We start from the raw sequence: 17,682 nt of genomic DNA, 5'->3' as shown, positions 1-17,682 counted from the left end.
TTATTTTCCTATTTCAGAGGAAATTATATAATAACTCAATGCATTCATGCAACACTGAGATGAAACCTGGCAGCCCTTGCCTTAACAGTGCCCTTTGCGTGTTTATGACAGCCTGAGCATGTGTGTGAAAGGGGCTGATGAATTGTGATATCCACTTTATCTAGACCAATAGTCAGATTCAGACTCTCTCATAATAAAGAGGAAATAAATATTTCTGACTAGGCTACTGTTAGTGCTCAGCTCACCCCTTCCCTCTCTGTCTTATTTCTTATGTCTTTCTTCCCCCTGCAGAGATGGATTGCGTGCCTTGGCTGAGCTGCGCAGCTGCTGCAGAGATCTCACGGCGGCGCAGATGAAAGTATCGGTCTGGGCTTTGTCGCAGCACCGAGAGCTCGCTCCTTCGGCCCCGTCTCGTGATCATCATCACATCCATCGCCAAAAACGCCGTGCCGTGCAGACACCCACGACAACCAACATTCGAGTGGATAATAAGAGAAAAGCCGATAGGTCGATAAATAGCCTAAATATGGCGGCTATAACCGCGTTATAACCGTAAACATCGACTGACGGTAGGGACTATTGCCTCGATAACCTAACCGCGCAACAGAAGAGGAGGAAAGACGCACTTGTTCAGGAAAGGAACATCACTTGTGTAGGTCGGGTCGGAAGATGTATGCAGCAATGCAGACTTTACTCAATTAAGCTTGTCAATGAATCGAGGCTATATCAATCTGCATGTCCCTCTGTCCATCGCGCTCTCTCTCTGTTCTGATTAGGTCTGTCCATTGAGGTTTGTCTGTCTGTCTGTGTTTCCATACAGAGGCTGCTCACTGGCCCAAAGAGACATGAGACAACTGCAGGAGGCAGGTAACTAGGCAACAATAGAAACACTGCACGCGCCACGGCGGGATAAAATGGGGTACAAGGTAAGCGCGCAACATGCATCTAACGTGCTTTGAATATATATGTTGTTATGGAACAGTGCCTTATTGTATATTATGGAAGGAAAGTAGGTAGGTAACCAACTACTGGAAATGTACCAGTGTGGATGGAAATTATGTTATTTCATGTTGAAAAGCAGGGCTATGTTGGTATATTGGATTTGATAGCTAACGGTTAATCGTTTTCAGTGTTTCAGGTGTGTCTTAACACTTAGTTTTTTTGTGTGGTGGTGGTGAATGAGTTTGGTCCCAGATCTGTTGGTCCTCTTGCCAACTCCATTGCTCATTATCAAGCCAAACATCATTGGCATGACAATGAGTGACAAGGAGTTGGCATGATAGCAAAAACAAACTGGTATTCAGGTTAGTACATGAGAGCATTATGAGGCATACCCGAATCCATGAGAGGGCAAGTTGAAACTTGGCAGTTTTAGTTTTATGTCCCTATGTAAAAATAGCAAAAAAGCTCTAAATGATTGAGTGACACAGGTTGGCGTAAAATCTGTTTCTTCGCTGAGCTGTGTCAGCACCATGGACAGAGCGTTCAGCGGTATGTGTAAGGGGGCTGTGGAGAGCCACTTGGGCGGTTAGGTTTGACTCCTTTGGGTTTCCATAAAATGTGGGAAAATCTCATCTGTGGTAGGCTAAGTGAATAAATGATAGGCCTCAGTCTGTAATATCATTTATTAGGGCAAGGTCAAGTTTACTCTTGAAGCTGCTTCACTCAACTCTGCCTCATGCCCCACCATTACAGAGTTTAGTTCGCTTCTTAGCTAGCTGTAAAAATTGTTAGTGTTATTAACCTTAGCCTATTTAGCTAGCGCGAACCAGCTAATCTGCCACTACCATGTTGGATATCAGTAATTGGCTTCGCAAAGTACTCAAACAAAGCCAAAAGAGAGCGATGAGCAGCAGCAGCATCAAACCACCTATCCCAGCATCCAAGCTCTAGCTATTTCTGAGTGCAGAGCCTTCCCCCTCTTCCACAAGCGCCACCAGGATAATAGCTCCACAGCCCCCTTCACCTCCAACTGTTCCTGACGATCATGGAACAGAGGTACCAGCCCAGGTTAGCCTAGAATCCTACCATAGCCACAGGTTTTCTGTCCAAAAACGTTCATTAAATAGCAATTAGGATGGCATCAAACACATGGACACCATGTGTTTGATGTATTTGATACCATTCCACTCATCCCGCTCCAGCCATTACCACAAGCCTGTCCTCCCCAATTAAGGTGCCAACAACTTCCTGTGATAGAAAGAGAGTGTCTGGAATACTCAGTTACGGCAGATGCAGCATTTTGTTTCCCATTTAGAATGTTCTGTGTTGGGTCCAATGCTATTTCAGACAAGGCCTTCTCCTAAGCTGGGTATTCTAACTCGAAGCATGCTATTGATAGTACCAATGGATTCGCTAGGCACACAATCAAGTAAAGAGCATTTGAAATGCACTGCACTGTGGAAAGAAACACAGGTTTGGGTATGGGTACTGAGGTATTAACACTTGTTAATGATGGGTAGCTGGCAAGAAATCGCTGGTTCGCTGGTGTCAATCGCTGGTGTCAGCGATTGCGGATGAAACATACTCTCTGGAAATACAAGGAACTTGCCAAGGTGTTTAGCACCATACCCTACAATGCCACATACACGTCACAGGATATTAAACATTAAATCATAGGGCTCATGAGTGAGATTGTCACTGCGGAAGCTACGTGCAATAACACATTTTCCACTTTGACAAAAGTGTTCAGTCAGCACAGAAAAAGCATGATTCAAAAAAAAAAAAAAAGCTAATTCAACTGACATTTGAGGGGGATCTTACAAGAAGATTTGGGGGAGAATGGAAAGATCAATTACTCAGGAAGTTCCACAGAGCATCAAGGAGGCTTCAACTGGTCTGAAAAGGTAAGAAAGAATCTAGCTGTTTTTAAACATGTTTTTAATCTGCTTTAGTTTGTAGTGCTCTGTCCATGGTGCTGCTAGAGAGCAGCTGAGATTTCGCGCCAACCTGTTACTTCTTGGTCAAATGCATTTAAACTTGTATGTTTATTGTGGAATAGTGTGATATAAACAGAATACGTTTTTTGTGGTATAGTGTGATGTAAGCAGAATTCAATATAATTCCAATGCAAAATTCCAAATGACGCCCCTGGGTATAGCTACATATATAAGGAGTTCCTACATATGCTGAGCACTAGTTGGCTGCTTTTACTTCAATCTGCGATCCAACTCATCCCAAACCATCTCAATTCGGTTGAGTTTGGGTGATTGTGGAGATCAGGTCATCTGACGCAGCACTCCATCACTTTTCTTGGTCAAATAGCCCTTACACAGCCTGGAGGTGTATTTTGGGTCATTGTCCTGTTGAAAAATAAATGATAGTGACCGGTGACGTCGACCGCCGAATGCCGCCCGAACAAGGAGAGGGACGGGACTTCGGCGGATGTCAGTGGTAGCCATGCTGGTTAAGTGTGACTTGAATTCGAAATAAATCACAGCCAGTGTCACCAGAAAAACACCTCCACACTACCACACCTCCACCATGCTTCACGGTGGGAACCAAACATGCAGAGATCATCCGCTCACCTACTCTGCATCTCACAAAGACATGGCGGTTGGAACCAAAAATCTCAAATTTGGACTCATTAGACCAAAAGACAGATTTCCACCGGTCTAATGTCCATTGCTCGTGTTTCTTGGCCCAAGCAAGTATTTCCTTCTGATTAGTGTCCTTTAGTAGTGGTTTATTTGCAGCAATTCGACCATGAAGGCCTGATTGACTCAGTCAAATCATCAAGGAACCCACCAGGTACAACCCTAAATCCGTATACATGGGCACCCTCATAGACATTATCCTGACCAACTTGCCCTCCAAATACACCTCCGCTATCTTCAATCAGGATCTCAGCGATCACTGCCTCATTGCCTGTATCCGCTACGGGTCCGCGGTCAAACGACCACCCCTCATCACTGTCAAATGCTCCCTTAAATGCTCCCTTCTGCGAGCAGGCCTTTCTAATCGACCTGGCCCGGGTATCCTGGAAGGATATTGACTTCATCCCGTCAGTTGAGGATGCCTGGTCATTCTTTAAAAGTAACTTCCTCACCATGCTCTGTTCAAAAAATGCAGAACTAAGAACAGATATAACCCTTGGTTCACTCCAGACCTGACTGCCCTCGACCAGCACAAAAACATCCTGTGGCAGACTGCAATAGCATCGAATTGTCCCCGCGATATGCAACTGTTCAGGGAAGTCAGGAACCAATACACACATTCAGTCAGGAAAGCAAAGGCCAGCTTTTTCAAGCAGAAATTTGCATCCTGTAGCTCTAACTCCAAAAAGTTCTGGGACACTGTAAAGTCCTTGGAGAACAAGAGCACCTCCTCCCAAATGCTCACTGCACTGAGGCTAGGTAACACGGTCACCACCGATAAATCCATGATAATCGAAAACTTCAACAAGCATTTCGCAACGTCTGGCCATGCCTTCCTCCTGGCTACTCCAACCTTGGCCAACAGCTCCCCCCCCTCCCCCCCCCCCCCGCAGCTACTCGCTCAAGCCCCCCCAGCTTCTCCTTTACCCAAATCCAGATAGCAGATGTTCTGAGAGAGCTGCAAAACATGGACCCATACAAGTCAGCTGGGCTTGACAATCTGGACCCTCTATTTCTGAATCTATCCGCCGCCATTGTCGCAACCCCTATTACCAGCCTGTTCAACCTCTTTTTCGCATCGTCTGACATCCCCAAGGATTGGAAAGCTGCCGCGGTCATCCCCCTCTTCAAAGGGGGAGACACCCTGGACCCAAACTGTTACAGACCTATATCCATCCTGCCCTGCCTATTTAAGGTCTTCGAAAGCCAAGTTAACAAACAGATCACTGACCATCTCAAATCCCACCGTACCTTCTCCGCTGTGCAATCCGGTTTCCGAGCCGGTCACGGGTGCACCTCAGCCACGCTCAAGGTACTAAACGATACCATAACCGCCATCGATAAAAGACAGTACTGTGCAGCCGTCTTCATCGACCTGGCAAAGGCTTTCGAGTCTGTCAATCACCATATTCTTCTCGGCAGACTCAATAGCCTCGGTTTTTCTAATGACTGCCTTGCCTGGTTCAACAACTACTTTGCAGACAGAGTTCAGTGTGTCAAATCGGAGGACATGTTGTCCGGTCCTCTGGCAGTCTCTATGGGGGTACCACAGGGTTCAATTCTCGGGCCGACTCTTTTCTCTGTAAATATCAATGATGTTGCTCTTGCTGCGGGCGATTCCCTGATCCACCTCTACGCAGACGACACCATTCTGTATACTTCTGGCCCTTCCTTGGACACTGTGCTATCTAACCTCCAAACGAGCTTCAATGCCATACAACACTCCTTCCGTGGCCTCCAACTGCTCTTAAACGCTAGTAAAACCAAATGCATGCTTTTCAACCGTTCGCTGCCTGCACCCGCACGCCCGACTAGCATCACCACCCTGGATGGTTCCGACCTAGAATATGTGGACATCTATAAGTACCTAGGTGTCTAGCTAGACTGTAAACTCTCCTTCCAGACTCACATCAAACATCTCCAATCCAAAATCAAATCTAGAGTCGGCTTTCACAACAAAGCCTCCTTCACTCACACCGCCAAACTTACCCTAGTAAAACTGATTATCCTACCGATCCTCGACTTTGGCGATGTCATCTATAAAATAGCTTCCAATACTCTACTCAGCAAACTAGATGCAGTTTATCACAGTGCCATCCGTTTTCTTACTAAAGCACCTTATACCACCTACCACTGCGACCTGTATGCTCTAGTCGGCTGGCCCTCGCTACATATTTGTCGCCAGACCCACTGGCTCCAGGTCATCTACAAGTCCATGCTAGGTAAAGCTCCGCCTTATCTCAGTTCACTGGTCACGATGGCAACACCCACCAATAGCACGTCCTCCAGCAGGTGTATCTCACTGATCATCCCTCAAGCCAACACCTCATTTGGCCGCCTTTCCTTCCAGTTCTCTGCTGCCTGTGACTGGAATGAATTGCAAAAATCGCTGAAGTTGGAGACTTTTATTTCCCTCACCAACTTTAAACATCTGCTATCTGAGCAGCTAACCGATCGCTGCAGCTGTACATAGTCCATCTGTAAATAGCCCACCCAATTAACCTACCTCATCCCCATACTGTTTTTATTTATTTACTTTTCTGCTCTTTTGCACACCAGTATCTCTACTTGCACATGATCATTTGATCATTTATCACTCCAATGTTAATCTGGTAAATTGTAATTATTTGCTCCTATGGCCTATTTATTGCCTACCTCCTCATGCCTTTTGCACACAATGTATATAGACTATTTTTTCTGCTATGTTATTGACTTGTTTATTGTTTACTCCATGTGTAACTCTGTGTTGTTGTCTGTTCACACTGCTATGCTTTATTGTGGCCAGGTCACAGTTGTAAATGAGAACTTGTTCTCAACTAGCCTACCTGGATAAATAAAGGTGAAAAAAATATATAAAAAAATAAGTCTCCTCTGAACAGTTGATGTTGAGCTGTGTATGTTACTTGAACTCTGTGAAGCATTTATTTAGGCTGCAATCTGAGGTGCAGTTAACTCTAATGAACTTATCCTCTGCAGCAAAGGTAACTCGGTCTTCCTTTCCTTTGGCGGTTATCATGAGAGCCAGTTTCATCATAGCGCTTGATGGTTTTTGTGACTACACTTGAAGAAATTTTCAAAGTTTTTGAAATTTTACGGAATGACTGACCTTCATGTCTTAAAGTAATGATGGATTGTAGTTTCTCTTTGTTTATTTGAGCTGTTTTTTCCATACTATGGACTTGGTCTTATGTCAATAGGGCTATATTATATATACCACCCCTACCTTGTCACAACACAACTGATTGGCTCAAACGCATTAAGAAGGAAAGAAATTCCACAAATTAACTTTTAACAAGGCACACCTGTTAATTGAAATGCACTCCAGGTGACCTTCTCATGCAGCTGGTTGAGAGAATGCCAAGAGTATGCAAAGCTGCCATCAAGGCAAAGGGTGGCTATTTGAATAATCTCAAATATAAATATATTTAGGTTTGTTTAACACTTTTTTGTTTACCTCATGATTCCATATGTGTTATTTCATAGTTTTGATGTCTTCACTATTATTCTACAATGTAGAAAATCGTAAAAAATAAAGAAAAACTCTTGAATGAGTCAGTGTGTCCAAATTTTTGACTGGTACTGTATATATTCTACGATGGTTTTCTTGGTAGCCTATTGTTGCTGAACTCATGAGCGCCTAGCAGCATGGTTTTCCATGTTTGAAGGGGGCTTATAGGCCTATTTATTTGCAAGACAGATGTGCATGGCTGCATCTCACTGTGTTAGGCTGCAGGCTATGCTTTGGTTATTTGGATCTCCATTCACCTTTTCGTTACTGCGTTTGTTAACTGTTAATGCAATATAGATTGTTTCATACCTGATATTTTGTTTACTAGGCCTACTACTTGGTACTGCTGTTTTGTTCTGTTAACATTCATTAATTCACATTCGCAGTTGTGTTGTATTCTAAGCCAAACTGCTGTCTGGAAATTCATACACAGGGACACTCAAAGTCAGTTAAATTAATACTTGTTTATTGTCAGCGCGCTGGAGAGGTTCCAACCAACTCAATGCACCATAGTACACATGTCAATCAGGACCTCTTCCTGGGCAGACCCAGCAGTTGTCTTATATACGGCTATACACAGACAAATTATATTTACATGATTTAGCATAATTAATCAATCATTATCGTTTTGTTTCATAACATGTGACAGACCAACACCTCACGAGGCTTCTTCTCTCTAAGCTGAGACCTTGAAACTGAGATATCTTTAGTTCGTTCTGAAAACACGGTCTGGGTGTACTGCCAAATTGCAGCTACTGATAGTGGGTATTTGTACAGTCAGCCACTTGCATGAAGACAGAAATTGGTTATTAGAACAGCACATGAATAGAAGACAGAAATGAGTTATAAGAAAAGCACAAACATTAACATTTCCTTTACACTGCTATTCAGTATTTGTTTTGCATGCATGAGTAACTAGGCTGTTACTTTAAGCATACAGTTTGCATTATTTTGTTAAGACAGCTGTATTTTTGGCTGCATTCACTGTTCTTGTAGCCTATGTTCATTACTAAAATAGCCTTGTTTTAAAACCTCTTGGGGCTAGGGGGCAGAATTTTCACTTTTGGATAAATAGCGTGCCCAATTTCAACTTCCTGCTACTGCCAAGAATAAAAGATATGCATATTATTCGTAGATTTTGATAGAAAACACTGAAGTTTCTAAAACTGTTGAATCATGTCTGTGAGTATAACAGAAGTTATGTAGCAGGCAAAACCCCGAGGACTAACCGTTCAGATTTTTTTTTTTTGAGGTCTCTGTCTGTTCAGGGATTTCTCGTTGGCAAACAATATTTCTTAGGAACTAGTTTTCAGTTCCTACCGCTTCCACTGGATGTCACCAGTCTTTGGAATTTGGTTGAGGTTATTCCTTTGTGCAATGAAGAAGTAAGCCAACTAGGAACTGGGTAACACTGTTGAGAGTTGCGCAAGATGTGAAAAGTAGCGCTGGTTTGTTGTCTTCCTGTATTGAACAACAGATAGACCCGTCTACAATTTGATCGATTATTAACATTTAAAAATACCTAAAGTTGTATTACAAAAGTAGTTTGAAATATTTTGGCAAAGTTTATAGGCAACTTTTGAAATATTTTGTAGTGACGTTGCATTTTTTGGAAGCTGTTTTTTTCTGGATCAAAAGCGCTTTATAAATTGACATTTGGATATATATATGGACGGAATTAATCGAACAAAAGGACCAATTGTGATGTTTATGGGACATATTGGAGTTCCAACAAAAGAAGCTCGTCAAAGGTAATGCATGTTTTATATTTTATTTCTGCGTTTTGTGTAGCTCCTGCAGTGTTGAAATATGCTACCCTCTTTGTTTGGTTGTCATCAGATAATAGCTTCTTATGCTTATGCTTTCGCCGAAAAGCCTTTTTAAAATCTGACATGTTGGCTGGATTCACAACGAGTGTAGCTTTAATTGAGTATCTTACATGTGTTATTTAATGAAAGTTTGATTTTATATAATTGTTTTGAATTTGCCGCTGCATTTTCCCTGTTTTTTGCCCAAGAGGGACGCGACTGTCCCGCCTATCCGTAAGAAGTTTTAATGTCCATTGTGCTGATACAGATTTCATATGGAACGCTATTTGGGTCTTTGCGTGTCAAATAAGCTTGTTGACTAATCAGGTCCTGAATATGACTGCACGTCACATAATAATTTAACGCGTTCCTACATTTTTTACATAGTTACACATTACACATTGATTACACTATCACTCGTATTTCATATGTCACAACGATTCATCGATACGTATGCTATGATGCTGGTAAAGTTGTCTTGCGCACCTACAGTGCTGGTCATAAAAGAAAGCAAGCTAGCTCATGGATGCAAACAATGTTCTTCCCCAAAAATATAGCAAAATCTGTTTTAGTAGCTATAGTAGTTTTAGTAGTTCTCATTTGATTAATGGTGGTCTGACCCATATATGTGAAGCTAGCCACAATAGTGGACTTTGCAGTTAGCTTTCAAAATAAAAGTATGTAATTGACAGTGATACAAATTAATACAAATAGAATTATGCCATAATTGAATAGATCATGCTAAACGTGCTATATAAAATCAACAAAAGACAATTTGTTAATTTGACAAAAAGGTGTTGAAATCACACTGGATGTATTAGACTTTAGAATTGCATTGGGGGCATACTTATTTCACTGTACAGCCTTACCAAGGGTATCAGTCTACTCAGTGACACCCAGAGAAACATTAGCGTCATAGCTCTTATTGCGGGACTCTGAAACAACTGTGAATTGAGCCACATTTATTGTCAAGCCATGTGTATTGAACACTATTCCAGAGGAAAAACAATGCTGCGTAGATGTTTTGGAGTGGGAAAAAATATATTGGGTATTGAGTAGACTGATACACCATTTCATTGATCCCCAATACTTACGTAAAGCTGTACAGTGCAATATGAATGTCAATACATACAATAGGCTGACTGGGGAGGTGATTTTACACGGTCACAGTCCTGCGATAAGAGCTACAACGCTAATATTTGCGTAAACTCTTCACAATTGTGTTCTGCGGGTGTCACCGAGTAGACTGGTAACCCATTTCATTGCTTCACATTCTAACCATGTTTAACATTATCTAGTCTAAACATGGCATAATTCCACCAATTGTAACCTTCTGCGTCACTTTCAGAGGTTGTTTTATTTTGAAGGCAAACCGCAAATTCCACTATTGTGCCTAATCCTTATTTTTTCCAATTTCACAACACATAACCCAGTCAGGTCAAGCCTCATTAGCCAGATTAAACTAGCTGGCTGTTTATAATGTTATCTTTGGGCAACAGGATTAAGTAGCTGGCTAGCTAATTATTTTAATAACTGAAGTTCAATTTCAATAGACGAACAAGTGGCTAACTAGCTAACATTTATTCACAAGGATTCCTAAATCATTGTTAAGGACAATGAAAATGACTGCAGTTTCTACTGGTCATTGTTTTTAGGCTTGATGTATTGGTGCAAGCTAGGTACCAAGAAGTTAGCTAACCCAGAAGTTGAGGTCGAACAAATAATGCTTTATTACCAACGCGTATTGTAAACACATCATTCGCGGCCGATGTTTGCCTGTTTGCAGACTTTTTTGTACTGCTTTGACAGTGCTACTGTTAGTTGTGGTGCTTGGCCTGCATGTGCAAATTCATCACACACAACATTCTAATAGAATTGTTATTTGACAAGTCAAATTGGAAGCTTATTTGACGTGTCAAATAGTGTCATTTGACGTGAATTGTTTTGACATGTAAAGACCCAAACGGCGTTCCATAATTTTGAGACAACTGTCACTTGAAAAGCACTCAATGGTCTCTATGTCTCGGCATTTGAACATGTTTATTGTGGTATAGTGTGATATAAGCAGAATTACAAATCATTCCAATGCAAGAACCCCGGAAAATGTCTCAATTTTAACTTCCCCTTTAGTCATTTTATCCTGGTGCTGGGTCTGTTATGAGGTGAGATCATGTGTGATGCCTCCTCTTGGCACCATGGTGCTGGTGGTGCCATTTACATAACTACTTCCTTTAAACCATATTATGCAATTTCACTAAATGGTTTAAAGGGGAATAATGTCAACGTTTGAAAATGTGTCTAAATTCCTAAACCCCTCTGACTTGTAGGTTCGCAGTGTATGTTCACTATGTCTGTTAACTAAAACAATTTTTGGACTCTGTCAGGGAACTGGCTCAAAGATTTCCAACCAAGACCACAATTCTCACTCTCATGGACGAAACCTCAGCGTCAGCAGTGGACAGTATTATTAGTTTCTTCAGGATCTCTAGAACAAAATATGTACAGTTGAAGTCGGAAGTTTACATATACCTTAGCCAAATACATTTAAACTCGGTTTTTCACAATTCCTGACATTTAATCCCTGTTTTAGGTCAGTTAGGATCACCACTTTATTTTAAGAATGTGAAATGTCAGAATAATAGTAGAGAATTATTTATTTCAGCTTTTATTTATTTCATCACATTCCCAGTGGGTCAGAAGTTTATATACACTCAATTAGTATTTGGTAGCATTGCCTTTATATTGATTAACTTGGGTCAAACGTTTCGGGTAGCCTTCCACAAGCTTCCCACAATAAGTTGGGTGAATTTTGGCCCATTCCTCCGGACAAAGCTGGTGTAACTGAGTCAGGTTTTTAGGCCTCCTTGCTCACATACTCTTTTTCAGTTCTGCCCACAAATTCTTTATTGGATGGAGGTCAGGGCTTTGTGATGGCCACTCCAATACCAAGACTTTGTTGTCCTTAAGCCATTTTGCCACAACTTTGTAAGTATGCTTGGGGTCATTGTCCACTTGGAAGACCCATTTGCGACCAAGCTTTAACTTCCTAACTGATGTCTTGAGATGTTTCTTCAATATATCCACGGAATTTTCCTAACTCATTATGCCATCTATTTTGTGAAGTGCGTCTCCTTCCTGCAGCAAAGCACCCCCACAACATGATGCTGCCACCACCGTGCTTCATGGTTAGGATGGTTTTCTCTGGCTTGCAAGACACCCCTCTTTTCCTCCTAACATAATGATGGTCATTATGGCCAAACAGTTACATTTTTGTTTCATCAGACCAGAGGACATTTCTCCAAAAAGTATGATCTTTGTCCCCATGTGGAGTTGCAAGCCGGAGTCTGTCTTTTTTATGGCGGTTTTGGAGCAGTGGCTTCTTCCTTGCTGAGCGGCCTTTCAGGTTATGTCGATACAGGACTTGTTTTACTGTGGATATAGATACTTATTTGATACACTGCCGATTTTGCAGGTTTTCCTACTTACAAAGCATGTAGAGGTCTGTAATTTTTATTATAGGTACACTTCAACTGTGAGAGACGGAATCTAAAACAAAAATCCAGAAAATCACATTGTATGATTTTAATTAATTTGCATTTTATTGCATGACATAAGTATTTGATCACCTACCAACCAGTAAGAATTCCGGCTCTCACAGACCTGTTAGTTTGTCTTTAAGAAGCCCTCCTGTTCTCCACTCATTGCCTGTATTAACTGCACCTGTTTGAACTCGTTACCTGTATAAAAGACACCTGTCCACACACTCAATCAAACAGACTCCAACCTCTCCACAATGACCAAGACCAGAGAGCTGTGTAAGGACATCAGGGATAACATTGTAGACCTGCACAAGGCTGGGATGGGCCACAGGACAATAGGCAAGCAGCTTGGTGAGAAGGCAACAACTGTTGGCGCAATTATTAGAAAATGGAAGAAGTTCAAGATGACGGTCAAGCACCCTCGGTCTGTGGCTCCATGCAAGATCTCACCTCGTGGGGCATCAATGATAATGAGGAAGGTGAGGGATCAGCCCAGAACTACACGGCAGGACCTGGTCAATGACCTGAAGAGAGCTGGGACCACAGTCTCAAAGAAAACCATTAGTAACACACTACGCCGTCATGGATTAAAATCCTGCAGCGCACGCTAGGTCCCCCTGCTCAAGCCAGTGCATGTCCAGGCCCGTCTGAAGTTTGCCAATGACCATCTGGATGATCCAGAGGAGGATTAGGAGAAGGTCATGTGGTCTGATGAGACAAAAATAGAGCTTTTTGGTCTAAACTCCATTCGCTGTGTTTGGAGGAAGAAGACCACTATCCCAACCGTGATGCATGGAGGTGGAAACATCATTCTTTGGGGATGCTTTTCTGCAAAGGGGACAGGATGACTGCACCGTATTGAGGGGAGGATGGATGGGGCCATGTATTGTGAGATCTTGGCCAACAACCTCCTTCCCTCAGTAAGAGCATTGAAGATGGGTCATGGCTGGGTCTTCCAGCATGACAACGACCCGAAACACACAGCCAGGGCTACTAAGGAGTGGCTCCGTAAGAAGCATCTCAAGGTCGTGGAGTGGCCTAGCCAGTCTCCAGACCTGAACCCAATTGAAAATCTTTGGAGGGAGCTGAACGTCCGTATTGCCCAGCGACAGCCCTGAAACCTGAAGGATCTGGAGAAGGTCTGTATGGAGGAGTGGGCCAAAATCCCTGCTGCAGTGTGTGCAAACCTGGTCAAGAACTACAAGAAACACATAGATTTCTGTAATTGCAAACAAAGGTTTCTGTACCAAATATTAAGTTCTGGTTTTCTGATGTATAAAATACTTATGTCATGCAATAAAATGCTAATTAATTACTTAAAAATCATACAATGAGATTTTCTGGATTCTTGTTTTAGACACCGTCTCTCACATTTGAAGTGTACCTATGATAAAAAATTACAGACCTCTACATGCTTTGTAAGTAGGAAAACCTGCAAAATCGGCAGTGTTTCAAATACTTGTTCTCCCCACTGTATGTAAACTTCTGACTTCAACTGTATTTGTTCTAGACACTGTCTTCCTGAAGAGAGACAAATATTCTCTGATTGCCCCTATTGTACATCTAGTTAATCTGTCAATGTAATATGGGTTCTTCCCCAATGCTTGGAAGTCTGCTGCAGTGATACCTGTTTAAAATCTGGTGACCCAACACTGGTGGATAATTACTGACCTGTAAGCATTATTCCAGTGCTATCAAAAGTAGCTGAAAGATGGTTGGCTGATCATCTGACTGATCACCTCAATCAGGGCAACGCCATACATCAAATGCAATTTGGATTCAGAACTAACCATTCTACTGAAACAGCCAATTGCTATTTACTGGAGTGCATTAAATCTAACCTGGACATAGGTGGTGAAGTCAGCACAGTCTTTTTGGAACTTAAAAATGCATTTGATACTGTGAATCGTGAGGTCCTCCCAGTGCTTAATTTGTAAATTGGGAGGTGCCAGAACAAAAAGTGAGCCCGAGAGGGGGGTGACCTGGATGGCTCTGAGGTACTTGAACGCATGAAAGAAAAAGGCACTCTCATAATAAAGCATTACATGCATTATCATCTATTTTGCGTACTGGCATGGAGTAGTAGAGTAGAGAGAGGCCTTTGCAGAAGTTACACACATGTGGACATTTTTAGTGGCCTAGGGTCCGGGGAAAAAATTGGCCTTCATAAAAGCATTTCATACAATTCTACCTAATTTTAGATGACTGGAGGAGACTTTAGCAGAATCTTTTTTAATACCTCACAAATTATCGAGATGACAGGCTATACTTTGACACTGACAAACTGAGAATCTGAGATCAATGAAAGCAACCTTGTCTTGAATCTACCAATAGCCCAGACCTAGATGTTTGGAGACACATTGTGCAATATGAGGAGGGAATTATAGTCCTAAAAAAGCTTTTGTTTCATTGACTCAACTCAATAATGTACAACTCACTCACCAGCGATGGCCGTTGCGCTTGAGCCAAAAGCTCTCTTGTTTTACTTTGAAAAACAATGCTGTTCGCTCAGTAAGTCTATTTGGAAGTTGATAACATGGTAGCCTACAGAGAAACTAGTCTTCTCTTTTCAGCAGGATCCATTTGCTTACCAACCTGTGTTTTCCAGTGAGTGAATTTGATATATCCTGAATATTCCTGAATAGTCACAATGAATGAAAGATTACATGTAAAGACATTGTAAATTTTCCCCCTTTTTGTCCCCCTTCAACCTCTCCCAGAATGCCAACAAACACATTTACAAAGAACGGCAAAGTCATTGAGTTACATATCAGAAAACCAAACAAAAGTATACAACAATGTTACTTCAATACAAGCAAAAAATGTAATAGCCTAACAATTTCAGGTGATTAGGTGATCCTATAGGCCTATAGCAGTAATCTCAAGGGGTGGGGGTGGGGCCAAGAGCACTAATCTGGAGGAAGTGTTTGGAGGATAGGATATCATCGGATCCCAGGTGGAATAAAATTAGTTGTACTTATTTTTTTCTAATTTTAGGAACAGCATCAGATCTTTGAGCCAAAGAGAGGCTAAGGATAGGATTGATAGATTTCCAATCCAACAAAATCCTTCTGTGGGCCAACAGGGCGGCAAAAGCAATTGCATCTAGTTGTCTATTGGTCAGAGAACGATTGTTGTTTGGTACTCCAAAAATAGCCATTTCTGCACTAGGCTGCAACTTTATATCAAATGCTTCAGAAAGTGTTTTTAATATAGTGGACCAATAATCTGCCTTTACACCTGTCACATCAATATTTGGGTAGAATTTGGATAATCTGGCCTTGCTTAAATGGATACTGTGAAGTACCTTAAACTGTATTAAGGCTGAGCCGGGCACAAGAGGAGCTTCCATTTACCCTAAGTAAGGCACCATTCCAGACTTCATCAGTGATCTCTCCACAAAGTTTCCTTTCCTACTCAGATCGGATTTGATTGAATGATGGCTTATCAAGGGACATGATTATCTCAAAAATACGGGATATGAGTCCCTTTAGTTGAAAAGGTGTTTGCAAAATGGCATCCAGACCCGATCTGGGTGATAGAATTGGAAAGGTTAGGCTTTGAGTCCGAATAAACAGGCTCATTTGGAAATACCTAGATAAACCTGAATGGGTTAGATTCAATTTGATAGCGAGGTCTTCGAAATTGGCAAAGGTGTCATCAATATAAAGGTCCTGAAACTTAGTGAGGCCATTCCTCTGTCACAGCCTGAAAGCTGAATCCAGTTTGCCTGGAAGGAAGAGGTGAGTATTACATATAGGATCTTGAAAATGTAAAATGTTGACGGAATTGAGTCCACATTTCAAAAGTATTGACATCAATTGGATTGGATGTGTAGCGCAACGCTGAAAGGGGGAGATTGGGGGTGACTAAGGCTGACAAAGAGGAGGAGAAACAGGAGTTGGCTTCTGTTTGACAGTAGTCCGTTTCTGGGGTGTGGCCCTTGATAATGGGAAATACTGTGAACAAAGTACTGATGCCTTGGGTGATGAGTACAACAGTAAGACCCAGGAAATGAAGTTTTCACCAAAGCCACATTTTCCCAGTACAGAGAATACATTTTCCTATTCTACCCTGTCAAATGCCTTCTCTGCATCTAAAGACATAAACACTTCAAGAACGTCCGAAGGTGCAGGAGAGTGTATGACATTAAGCAGACGTCGAATGTTAGAAAAGGAGTGGCGAGCCTTAATAAACCCTGTCTGATCCGTCGATATGATGTCTGTCATAATGGTTTCTATTCGAAAGGCAAGCATTTGCAAAAAAATTTACATCTGCATTTAAAAGTGAGATCGGTCTGTATGAGCCACACTCAGATGCATCTTTGCTGGGTTTTAACAAAGGAGGGGAGCTAGTTTGGCAGAAGACTTTTGTAGAATTCGATTGGGTAGCCATCTGGGCCAGGGGATTACCCACTTTGCATTGCTGTAATTGAATAAATAAACTCCTCTAACTGCAAAGGTTGATCAATTTCATCTCACTTCTCTGTACTAATGGTAGGAGTTTCCAAATTGTAAAGAAAATCATTCAGAACTGAATTGTCTTCAGGTGGTTCTGACATGTGAAGATCTGAATAAATGTTTTTGAAAGTATTTTTGATTTCAGTAGGGCTAACTGTTAAGACACCTGAGGTGTTGTGAATTTGAGGGATCAGCTGTGAGGCAGATTTACACTTGAGTTGATGAGCTAGAGGTCGACCAGCCTTTTCTCCATGTTCGTAAACAAAACCATGTGAGCGGAGTAGCTGCTGCTCAGCCTTATCTGTGGATAGTAAATTGTACTGAGTTTGAAGACTCAGCCTTTCTTTGTAAAGTTCTGGTGATGGAGAGGCAGAATGTTTTTGGTCTAATTTCAGAATAGCGTCGATCAGCTGTTGTTGTTATTTAATATTCTGTTGTTTATTGAGAGGAGAGGAATAGGAGATTATTTTGCCACTAAGAACAACTTTAGTGTTTACCAAAGTGTAGATGGAGAGATCGATTCTGTTTTATTAGTCTCAATAAAGACATCAATTGCATTCGATAGAATGGTGCAGAATGAATTTTTTAAAAGTAATGATGAGTTAAGTCTCCACGGGGGCGATTTGTATAGTTCAATGAGAATGAGAGGTCGAGCAACAGAGGAGCATGGTCACTAATAACAATGGCAGAGTATTCCACTTTCTTAACAGAGGGGAGAAGGGCTTTATCTATTAAAAAGTTGTCTATGTCACACCCTGATCTGTTTCACCT

At 41.7% G+C, this 17,682-nt stretch overlaps 1 protein-coding gene across 2 annotated transcripts in view; it reads left to right on the top strand.

Annotated features, from left to right (window-relative positions):
- The first annotated feature begins 295 nt into the window (after nt 1–295).
- The window catches only part of st6gal1 (ST6 beta-galactosamide alpha-2,6-sialyltranferase 1), a 160,048-nt gene continuing 142,661 nt past the window's right edge, over nt 296–17,682 (top strand). The window contains exons 1-2 of one of the 2 annotated variants that reach the window (XM_021563263.3): nt 296–652; nt 821–926. In XM_021563263.3, the coding sequence (XP_021418938.1) occupies nt 915–926 (12 nt within the window). In that variant the 5' untranslated portion in view covers nt 296–652; nt 821–914. Of the gene's footprint in view, nt 657–820; nt 927–17,682 lie in introns of both variants that reach the window. The other variant, XM_021563264.3, reaches the window with a different exon arrangement.

Source organism: Oncorhynchus mykiss, chromosome 15 (assembly GCF_057628025.1).
Source record: "Oncorhynchus mykiss isolate SJ-2025 chromosome 15, ASM5762802v1, whole genome shotgun sequence".
NCBI lineage: Eukaryota > Metazoa > Chordata > Actinopteri > Salmoniformes > Salmonidae > Oncorhynchus > Oncorhynchus mykiss.
The sequence above is the reverse complement of the archived record's forward strand: the minus strand, read 5'-3'. Positions and strand labels throughout refer to the sequence as shown.